General features: G+C 45.0%; 2 protein-coding genes across 2 annotated transcripts in view; both read right to left on the bottom strand.

Moving 5' to 3' along the window:
• The window catches only part of LOC129116839 (E3 ubiquitin-protein ligase TRIM63-like), an 8,681-nt gene extending 4,715 nt beyond the window's left edge, over window positions 1-3,966 (bottom strand). Inside the window, exons 1-2 of the mRNA XM_054627534.1 lie at window positions 3,683-3,966; window positions 446-618 (exon numbers count right to left, since the gene is read on the bottom strand). Of these exons, the coding sequence (XP_054483509.1) occupies window positions 446-618; window positions 3,683-3,802 (293 nt within the window). The 5' untranslated portion in view covers window positions 3,803-3,966. The remainder of the gene's footprint in view (window positions 1-445; window positions 619-3,682) is intronic.
• A 1,675-nt stretch (window positions 3,967-5,641) lies between these two features.
• Window positions 5,642-9,194, bottom strand: LOC129116806 (dnaJ homolog subfamily C member 5-like). Its single transcript, XM_054627514.1, has 4 exons — window positions 9,088-9,194; window positions 8,696-8,909; window positions 8,007-8,181; window positions 5,642-5,739 (listed from the first exon to the last, which is right to left on the bottom strand). The coding sequence occupies exons 1-4, from the start codon at window positions 9,192-9,194 to the stop codon at window positions 5,642-5,644; spliced, it is 594 nt and encodes a 197-aa protein (XP_054483489.1).
• Window positions 9,195-11,613: the final 2,419 nt, after the last annotated feature.

Raw genomic sequence — 11,613 nt, 5'->3', positions numbered from 1 at the left:
CCATGTTAGAAAGAAACATCCAATCACAGGGCCTCACTGCTGACAGTGAAACCATGTGGTGGTTGTTGTTGTTGTTGTTGTTGTGAAAGTGTGACTCAGCAGAAACAGGAGCTGAACAGTTTCATCACACTACCATCCGTGTGATGTCATTAGAACTGAAAGAAAGTCAACCTACCAAAAACTGCAGTTTTTGTGTGAGCACGGGTATTACCTGCTGTGTACAGGTGTGTGTGTGTGTGTGTGTTACCTGCTGTGTACAGGTGTGTGTGTGTGTGTGTGTGTGTGTGTTACCTGCTGTGTACAGGTGTGTGTGTGTGTGTTACCTGCTGTGTACAGGTGTGTGTGTGTTACCTGCTGTGTACAGGTGTGTGTGTGTTACCTGCTGTGTACAGGTGTGTGTGTGTGTGTGTTACCTGCTGTGTACAGGTGTGTGTGTGTGTGTTACCTGGTGCTTCCCTGTTTGTACATGTCGATGATGTTCTCCACCAGCAGGTTCCTCTGCAGTCCGTAGACTCCGTGTCGATCCAGAACCACCTCATGTCGGCAGGACGGGCAACGGAAACGACCGCCGGATGTCACCGTGGAGCCGCTCCTCGTCGACAGGTAGGGGTTGGACGCCTGCAGGTAGACGGGTTAATAACAGGAACACTAATTCATAAACTCATTTGCATAAAATCACCGAAGGAAACAACTGAAACCTTTAAATATCTGACAGGCTCATATCATATACATTATATACAGTATACGTGTATTTTATGTACAGCTGGTAGTATTCTGAGATCAATAAGTAACCATCCATCAAACTGATTATGATATTTAATAACGGTAGCCAGCTCTCTCCAAAAGGTTCTGTTGTTGTCAGGAGGAGGTTCTGATGAACAGACGGAACCTGCCTCCATGAGTCTGGACCTTCATACTTCCTCCTGTGTTCTTTAATAAACTAAGTTAGCATTAGCACTTTGTTTAGCTAACGTTAGCCGGCCTCGTCCTCCATGAGTCTGGAGGTGAAACCGTTAACGTCGGTGAAGGTGTGATGGAAGCAGACAGGAAGCTGCAGTGTTGTTGAATGTTACGGCCTCTAGCTTCATAGAATGGTGTAAATCACTGAGGGACACTGAAGGCATCACATCATTCTCTGACAGACATGTCAGTGAGTCAGTTATAATCACATCTATTCAGAAAGAGATCTGGTTCTGGATTAAAGTTTGGTCTTATAGCATGATGTTGAGGCCATGTTGAGAGCCATGTGGAGGCAACAGAAACCTTAGTGTGGTGTGGTACACAGGTGAGGCCTCCATCACTGAGGAGGCCTCACCTGTGGCCTACCAGGTGACAACCACTTTCATGACGTGATCCATGTTAACGACCAACACAAAGCCTCCTGCTGCAAAACGCAGTGAAATGTCCCAAAGCTTCGTCCTCCATCTGCAGCTTCTACTTTCTCCCTCAATTTGATCACAACGCCTGTTTTTCTCCCGATCATTGATGGAGAGCCGTCTGTAGCCACACTGACAGCCGGGCTATGGCAATGAAAACATGTTTTATCTTCTAATCATCATGTAATCTTTGGCGGGCCGGTCAGAATCATTTGGCCCGCGGGATGATTCTGACCGGCCCGTGAAAGATTACATGATGATTAGAAAATAAAACATATTTTCTAATTATCTTATGGGTGGACTAAAACCGCAGTGCTTTTATTTTGAAGCCCATTTATTCTCACAGTGCACGCGATCGTGCACGTCAACTGTGCACGTGAAATGCGTGTGATTGACAACCTGTCTTCTTCCGTGTTTTACCTGTCTCCACCCCTGAAACATGCCAACATGTGGGCTCATGCAGAACCAGCTGTGTGATGGCCCAGAACAGTGATCCGTTCCCGGAGGGGAGTGTGTGAGAGAGAGCATGGTGGAGTCTGCAGCACCTCACTAACCCTAACCCTGCAGCACCTCACTAACACTAACCCTGCAGCACCTCACTAACCCTAACCCTGCAGCACCTCACTAACCCTAACCCTGCAGCACCTCACTAACACTAACCCTGCAGCACCTCACTAACCCTAACCCTGCAGCACCTCACTAACACTAACCCTGCAGCACCTCACTAACACTAACCCTAACCCTGCAGCACCTCACTAACACTAACCCTAACCCTGCAGCACCTCACTAACACTAACCCTGCAGCACCTCACTAACCCTAACCCTGCAGCACCTCACTAACACTAACCCTAACCCTAACCCTAACCCTGCAGCACCTCACTAACACTAACCCTGCAGCACCTCACTAACACTAACCCTAACCCTGCAGCACCTCACTAACACTAACCCTGCAGCACCTCACTAACACTAACCCTAACCCTGCAGCACCTCACTAACCCTAACCCTAACCCTGCAGCACTGCTGTGCCAGAGACAGAAGAAGCACCGGGACGAGGAGGTGGAGGACATCCAGAGAACCACAAGGGAAATGGGACACTTCATCTTTTTCTTTTTGCACAGTTGTGAAAACATTAAATGTTTAATATAGGCATGTAAAGTCAAAAAGGCTACAACACTGGGACACTGTTCTTTACACAGTGACACAGTTCAGTGACATGTCTTGTTTATTTTGGCTACACAGATGATGTGATGTCTTTAGAAAGCTAAGAAAATCCTTGTTTCAATAGTATATGAAACTCAAAATGCCCTTTGTTATTAATGTGACTGAAAATGAGTCAAATGTTTCACATTTTGTTTATCATTTTGGAAATTCTATTTGAATAAATGATATTTTTGAAAGCTAACCTCACCTTTTAATTGCCAAATAATAACATACACTCTTACCAGCGGTCAAAACAATGCCATTTACTGCTTTTTATAGAGAAATAAAATGTATATTATGCATAATTGAGTTCGGCATTTTGGCCCGGCCCTCCAAAATATTTTCAGTTGCTCATTTGGCCCCCTGGGACACATAATTGCCCACCCCTGCTTACTGATACAGTGCGACCCCCAGTGGACTGATCAGGAATAGCAGCTACTTTTATAGAAATGCAATTTATGTCTTTCTATAATTTTTACACTTAGCAAAGTCATCCGGCGGCCCAGCTGGACCCCCTGGTGGGCCGAGCTGGACCCCCTGGTGGGCCGGATGTTTGACAGCCCTGGGTTAGAGTGTACTCGAGGTCTGAGGTACTGAGTATCTCCATCCTCTGCTTCCTCTCAAAGGTAAACACAGATCATTTGACTTTTTATTGCTCTACATTTATTTAATAACTTGAGTTACTGAACAGATTGAGATGATCAATCAACTAATAAATGATGATGTTGTATTATAGATTATATAAAGTCATTAAAATAGTCTCCACCTTTAAAGTGATGAACACATGAACACATCAATAATATTACACAGTAATATAACATATATTGTTCTGTACTTTTGCTTTTGGTACCTCAAGTATATTTTGATTCTCATACTTTTGTAAAATCTTGAATGTTCTACTTGTAACAGAGTATTTCTACTCTGTTAACATTTTATTCAAATAGAGAAATAGTTATTTGTGTCAGAGTGTCCTTGAACGCACCAACAAGCAACAAGGAGATTTATAAAGAGTGACGATAACAACAAACTAAAAACGTGTGTGTGTGTGTGTGTGTGTGTGTGTGTGTGTGTGTGTGTGTGTGTGTGTGTGTGTGTGTGTGTGTCACCTGGAACACGTCGTTGGCACACTTGCGGCAGAGGTTGTGCTGGCAGGGCAGGATGACCACCGGCTTGGTGAACATCTCCAGACAGATGGGACAGATGAGCTGCTTCTCCAGACTCTCCATGACGATGAGGAGGAGGAGGAAGAGGAGGAAGAGGAGCCGCTGACCGGACAAGAAATGAGAAGTCGATCAAGTCCAGGAGAGAAATGAAGCAGAAGAAGAGCAGAGAGTGTTGGAGGCCTGCAGGCTGCAGAGTGAGCACTCAGTCTGTTTTTAGACGGACAGACGTCAGGTGTTGCCATGCCGACATGCCCTTATATGTCAAAGGTCACGAGAAAGCATGACAGAGCAGAGGGGGTGGGGGGGTTATTAAAGGGACAGTCAACAGAATGAAGCACAATCCTCCTGCACCTCCTCCTGCTGGTCAGGGTCAGTGCTGGAAGAAGTACTCTGAGTACAACAACATCACTGTTACTCTAGTGAAATATGGACTCATGAAGACGTGTGACAACAGAACCAGGAGGATCCATGTGGACCCTGTCCTGGCTGTGGGACAGTGGACCAGGGTTTGATGGAGGGTTCATGTGGGTTCATCTAGTCTACATGTATTTGGTGGACTTGGAGAAGACCTACGTGTCCTGTGGGGGGGGGGGACTGTGGGACTAAGGGGACCTGGGTCGGTGTACGAGTCCTCCGGTCCTTGTTTGACCAAAGTGAGAGCTGTGATGTTCATGGACAGGATCCAGAAGACAAAGGTCTGGGTCTCCCAGTCCATCTAGGTTCTTAGAGATAAAGAGAGGAGCTCATAGAGATGCTGGTCCTCCAGGTCTAAAGGACCTGATCAGAATTCTCCTGGACGCCTCCCTTTAGAGGTTTTCAGGTAGTCTAACTGGTACGAGGTCCAGTAGACCCGGACCATGATGGAGGGATCCTGTACGATGGAGAAGATGAGGGATGTGACGTAGAGCAGAAATACTAAAGAACATAAAATTATACTTAAGTTGTTTCTCTTGTGATCAGAGTGAAACCCTGTCTGATAACGAACCCTTTATATCAATAAAAGATCTATTGACACTTTATTGATTATTAATAAGATAAACTTCTGGTCACAGGTTCAGATTTTAGGCCAACATTTAGGTTCAGTTTGATTTGTTTTATCTCATCTTCCTCAGAGCTTTAGAGCCTTTAAACATCGACATCCTGATCTGAGACCTTCAGACCCTCAGACCCTGAGACCTTCAGACCCTCAGACCCTGAGACCTTCAGACCCTCAGACCCTCAGACCCTGAGACCTTCAGACCCTCAGACCCGACAGTCCGACTCTAAGAACATGCGACGAGATCAAAACTGTTATTATTAAAATAATCAAACAAACCAGATGTTTTATGAGGTCAAAGGGTCCAATACTATGAAGTACTGACACAGTAAACCAGGTTAATGCTACAGGCTACAGGCTACATGCTACATGCTAGGCGTTGTGAGAACAGCGTGTCATCAGTGATTAGTCACAGAATAAAAACATCATCACATGACATCATCACATGACATCATCACAGGTGTCACCTGTTTGTTTTATTGTCCAAACTGCAACAGGAAACATACTTCCAAACCAAAACATTATTTACATCAACACATGAACGTTATCGTGATTATAGATGAATGAACATTAAATATGGAATCAGAAGCTCTTTATTTCATTGGTGTGTGAACAGAAGCTCCGCCTCCCCCTCCTCAGCCCATCAAACAACCAATCACAGGTGAGTTTAATAAAATACTTGATGCACTGCAACTCTGAGAACTATATTCAGATCTAAACATCTGTGGAGACGTAACAAAACCAGATAAAAAATGGACCCCCCATAGAACGAAGAGGTGAGGGCCCAGAGAGAACAAACATGGAGTCGTGTTTGGTTTTGAAGCAGTGACCTGCAGTGATGCGTTTCCTGTTTCCTGTATCATGTTTCATGTGTAGGTGTCTCCGTATCGGCGGTGTCCGTCGGTGATCAGCTGAGTTTTCTCGCTGGCGTTCGTCGGCTGCTGAACGATCGGAGTCTCAACGTCTGCAGAGAAACAAGAACAAACCGGTTCACAGGAAAGAAATGAAAACAAAACACAAAGAAGTAACTGGTTGAAATAAACAATCAACAAATCTCAGTATCCTTTATAAAAAACGATAAAAAACTATTCTAATTTTATTTATAATAAATCCATTGTTGAAACTCTGATTTAAAAGCCTCTACAGTGCCACCTGTAGGACAGGTGAGACGTGAGGGGAGGAGCTCTTTTATCCATCTGATCTTTTTTATTCATGCTCATCTGTGATTGGCCAAACCACAACCAATCAACATCCAGAATACAGAAGTGACATCATTGATCCAGTGATGATTCCAAACATCATCTTCAATTCTCTGTTTGTATATAAAGGCAGTAAAGTGAGACAGAGAGAGTTTACATCATATATTTATAAATACATATGTATATATGTATATATATATATACATATATACATATATATGTATATATGTGTATATATATATACACATATATGTATATATATATATATATACAGCGGGTAAAATAAGTATTGAACACGTCACCATTTTTCTCAGTAAATATGTTTCTAAAGGTGCTATTGACATGAAATGTTCACCAGATGTTGGTAACAACCCAAGTAATCCATACATACAAAGAAAACCAAACAAATAAGTTCAGAAATTAAGTTATGTGTCATAAAATGGAATGACACAGGGAAAAAGTATTGGACACATGAAGAAAGGGAGGTGCAAAAAGGCATGGAAAGCCAAGACACCAGCTGAAATCTATCAGTAATTAGAAAGCAGTCCTGCCCCTTGTCTGTGCAAATGAATATCAGCTGGTTCAGTCCCAACTGATGGCCTATAAAAAGGTGTCTCATTACCAAGGTGTCACACAAGAAACATCTCATGATGGGTAAAAGCAAAGAGCTCTCTCAAGACCTTCACAACCTTATTGTTGCAGAACATACTGATGGCATTGGTTACAGAAGGATTTCTAAACTTCTGAATGTTCCAGTGAGCAGTGTTGGAGCCATAATCCGGAAGTGGAAAGAACATCATTTCACCATAAACCGGCCACGACCAGGTGCTCCTCGCAAGATTTCTGACAGAGGAGTGAAAATAATTACCAGAAGAGTTGTCCAAGAGCCAAGGACCACTAGTGGAGAGCTTCAGAAAGACCTGGAATCAGCAGGTACAATTGTTTCAAAGAAAACAATAAGTAATGCATCAACCGCCGTGGCCTGTATGCACACTCACCACGCAAGACTCCACTGCTGAAGAGAAAGCATGTTGAAGCTCGTTTAAAGTTTGCTGCACAACATCAGACAAGCCTGTGAAATACTGGGAGAATATAGTCTGGTCAGATGAGACCAACATGGAACTCTTTGGATGTCATAATACACACCATGTTTGGAGGTCAAATGGCACTGCACATCCCAGAGTTCATAGAAGAGGCCCACGGAACCTTCAAGATCTGAAGACTGTTTGTGTGGAAGAATGGGCCAAAGTCACACCTGAGCAATGCATGCCACTAGTTTCTCCATACAGGAGGCGTCTTGAAGCTGTCATTACCAACAAAGGCTTCTGTACCAAGTATTAAATACATTTCAGTAAGCGTGTTCAATACTTTTTCCCTGTGTCATTCCATTTTATTACACATAACTTAAGTTCTGAACTTATTTGTTTGGTTTTCTTTGTATGTATGGATTACTTGGGTTGTTACCGACATCTGGTGAACATTTCATGTCAATAGCACCTTTAGAAATATATTTACTGAGAAAAATGGTGACGTGTTCAATACTTATTTTACCCGCTGTATGTATGTATATATATAAATATATATATATATAAATATATATATATATATATTAACATGTATACGCTCTGCTTCACTCAGAATACCCCCTCGTCTATTTTTTCATTGGAAAGAGCACATTGAGTCAGGCAGGAAGTTGAACAACTAGAGCATACTGTCGGTTTTTCAAAATAAACCCCATTTTCAGACTTGTGTCACATCAGTTTAAATCTTTGATCCACGTGGTTCAGGACCGGACTCTAACGGTAAACATCCAGGAAACATGACCAACGAAATGGAACGCTCCAGGTGCCCTGATGACATCATGATTATTACTCTATCAGGAAGTATTTACTGACACATTTAATCAATAACTGTTCAATGACGGATCATCTGATTGATTTCTATAAAACTCTTTGGTTTGAGATGAAGGTGAGACAAGGAACACAGCTGTGTGACCGTCAAAATAAAAGCCCAGAACTTCCTGTGGCCTCACCGTCGTCGGGGTCGTTGCGTATCTCCTCCTCCAGGTCGTCAGGGGAGACGTAGTCAGGCCCCGCCCCCTCACCTGTGGGCGTCGGCTTCAGTTTTCCAAAGCAACAGTTACAGCAGCAGCAGAGACAGCAGCAGCAGTAACACCCGGTCAGGACCCCACAGACCAGGAACAGACCCTGAGGGGATAGCAGGACACGTCAGAATCCACTACACCACCTGAGACCAGGACCAGACCCTGAGGGGATAGCAGGACACGTCAGAATCCACTACACCACCTGAGACCAGGACCAGACATTCAGACTACCCGTCACTGAGACGAGGACCAATATTGACCACATGTGAATGAGACCAGGACCAACAATTCAAACATCCTGTCACTAAGATCAGGACCGGCTTTCAGACCACCTGTGACCAGGACCAACATTCAGGCCGCAAGAGACCAGGACCAACATTCAGACCACCACAGACTAGGACCAACATTCAGACCACCTGTCACTGAGCCAGGACTAACATCCAGACCACCAGAGACCAGTACCAACATTCAGACCACCAGAGACCAGTACCAACATTCAGACCACCAGAGACCAGTACCAACTTTCAGATCGCCAGAGACCAGGACCAACCTGTACAGCTACACAACATGCTTCCTGTTTGGTCACATGCACACAGAGACGTTTAAGCCCCGCCCACCTTGGCCCACCAGGTGGACAGCATGAAGTAGGTGTTGACGTTGTCCTCTCCGAACTGCTGGGCGACGTAGAGCCCCAGAGATCCGTACGAGTCGTAGATGTTCCTCTTGGTGAGGTCGGACAGGACGGCATGGGCGCTGTTCAGCTCCTTAAACTTCTCCGCCGCCTCCGGGTTGTCCGGGTTCTTATCAGGGTGGAACCGCAACGCCAGCTTCCTGCCGCCACACACACACACTCATGATAACACACTGAGGAGGACTCGTTAGTGGACTCAAAACTGTCCCTTTAATCTTGAGTCAGCAGTCTCACTAGAATCAGTTCAGGTTTATAAAGACATGTGATCAATGAGGTCAGCTGAATGATCACCTGTGGAGGGTGAGGGGCGGGGCTTACCTGTAGGACTTCTTGATGTCGTCATGGCTGCAGCCTTTCTCCAGACTGAGGACCTGATACAGAGACTCTCCACAGGTGGACAAAGTTCGCTGCCTCCCGTCAGACATCCTGAGAGCATCACCTGTAACAGAGGGACAGTCAGTCAGGACACTGGTCACACTGGTGAAACTGGTGAAACTGGTCACAATGGTCAAACTGGTCACACTGGTCACACTGGTCACACTGGTCAAATTGGTCAAATTGGTCACACTGGTCAAGCTGGTCACGCACTGGTCACACACTGGTCACACTGGTCACACTAGTCGGACTGGCCAAACTGGTCACACTGGTCAAGCTGGTCACACACTGGTCACACTGGTCACACTGGTCGGACTGGTCCAACTGGTCACACTGGTCACACTGGTCAAGCTGGTCACACACTGGTCACACACTGGTCACACTGGTCACACTAGTCGGACTGGTCAAACTGGTCACACTGGTCACACTGGTCACTGTTCACACTGGTCACATGGTGGGACTGGACCAGTTAGAAAATGAAAGTTGTTAAATCATCAACTAACAAATTATGGGTTGATCAATTTAACCCTAACCCGTTGATGAAGTTATTTATCTAATCATTCTTGATTTAATGTTGAACACTCGATGGATAGCTGAGAATCTTTCCATCTGATGGAACATGAACATGTCCATGAACGCATCAGCAGGTTATTATTATTATAAACAGTATGAATGAATCATGATGCTACTTTTAAAGTGATATACAATCAGGAGAAAATAAATCATTATCATGTCACTTTATAGCCACACTTATTAGTATATTTATATGACATTGATATATATATTCTCCGTGCTGTGAAAAGCTCATAGGTTAAAGAAATAAACAGAAAAATAAGATTTAGTTGGTCTCAGGTGAGATACATGATACACCTGATGATGTCACACAGGTTGGAAACAAGCTGTTGTACCTGTGAAGGAAACAGGTACAGAGTAGGAGAGCACAGAGACGAGTCGGTACCTGTAGGAGCGTCCGGATGAAGCCTCAACCTGTCGTGGAGCTGAAGTCTAGCTGTCCTCGACCTGTCGTCTACCTGAGGTCTACCTGTAGTCTACCTGCTCAGGTGTATGCGGTCCCACTGTGGACCTGGAGGATCTCTGACGGCCTCCATCAAACATTCAGCAGCCGCCCGGCTCAGGTGACCACGAGCCGCCATGCCTGCTCAGGTTTCACTGAGACGCTCCGATGGACGCATTGTGACAGGGAGGGGAGGTCGCCATGACAACCAGGTGAGTCAGGGATGGGCGGGGGGGGGTTACGATGTTGTTAGTGTGTGTTGCCTTCAGGTTCTTCAACTAAACAATATGAATGAATATTTATGGAAGTGCTGTTGAGTCAATAAAGAACTGAAACATCTGAAATTCACATTTTAGTTTCTCTGAACAGAAAATACAGTGAAACCTAACCGGCCTCATATGAAGTGGATCAGATCAGGACTCAGTCAGAGACCAGCAGGTGACACTTAGCAGATAGAGAGATGTTTCTCTCAGAAGGTGGTGGAGACCAAACACAGAGCTACAAGAGAGGAGACACAGAAACAAAGACCCTGATGAGTCATCACGTTGATCTTTAACTGACGGATGTGGGAATAAGACACGTTCCGCTAATGTATCAGCTGATAGCATGTCAGATGTTGCGTTTACTTTTTGTTGTGCTGCCCCAAAGCAGGCTAACAATAGAACCCTGAGGAACCCCGTCAGTAACGATTGGCTCTGATCCTCTACAGGAGGATCATGTTGCTCAGTGTGTGCTGGATGTGGAGGTTGGCACCGTGATGCTAACTTTAGATGCTCACTTTAGATGCTAACTTTAGATGCTAACTTTAGCCACATGTCAAAAGATGTGTGACATGCTGGGTCATCTAACCGTCTTCTCTCCACCAGGAACCACATCGCCTCCTGGTGGTGGACCTGCTGGCGGGGGAGGCGTTTGGTCCGTGAGCCCTCCTCCACTCTGAAACACCAGTGTAGGAGACAGACCTCCGTCCTCATGGGGGCGATACTGAGTCAATCTGAGCATTTCCATGGCTACAGCATATGTGTTGTTTCCTGCTTTAGCGCCCCCTAGCTGCAACGTGATGCATTAAGACAACACAACAGCGCCCGTAATCGACCCTGTGTAGCTCATGTTCAGCTCTCTGAGGCTGAACTTAGAGCATCCATGTTTGGAGATGAAGCTTACATGCAGAGAGAGAGAGAGAGAGACAGACAGAGAGAGAGACAGAGAGAGAGACAGACAGAGAGAGAGAGACAGACAGACAGACAGACAGACAGACAGACAGACAGACAGACAGCTAGCATAGCTTTAGATTCAGTTGCTCTTTAAAACACGTCGGGCTCTTCGTCCTTTGAGAGACTCTTGAATGTGAATGTTTAACTTTTATAAATACAGAAAACAGAAAACTGTGATTGTGGTTCATGATGCGAGGAGCTGAATGTCTCTGCAGTAAGACCCCGTTACTATCAAACCAG

Source organism: Anoplopoma fimbria, chromosome 3, assembly GCF_027596085.1.
Source record: "Anoplopoma fimbria isolate UVic2021 breed Golden Eagle Sablefish chromosome 3, Afim_UVic_2022, whole genome shotgun sequence".
Lineage (NCBI taxonomy): Eukaryota > Metazoa > Chordata > Actinopteri > Perciformes > Anoplopomatidae > Anoplopoma > Anoplopoma fimbria.
The sequence above is the reverse complement of the archived record's forward strand: the minus strand, read 5'-3'. Positions and strand labels throughout refer to the sequence as shown.

Excerpts from the sequence above, each read along its gene's own strand:
- LOC129116806 (XM_054627514.1), bottom strand. The coding sequence starts at position 9,194 with ATGTCTGACGGGAGGCAGCGAACTTTGTCCACCTGTGGAGAGTCTCTG. Across the intron at positions 8,910-9,087 it reads GACATCAAGAAGTCCTACAG|GAAGCTGGCGTTGCGGTTCC; the intron begins GTAAGCCCCGCC and ends GTGTGGCGGCAG. Across the intron at positions 5,740-8,006 it reads ACGCAACGACCCCGACGACG|ACGTTGAGACTCCGATCGTT; the intron begins GTGAGGCCACAG and ends GTTTCTCTGCAG.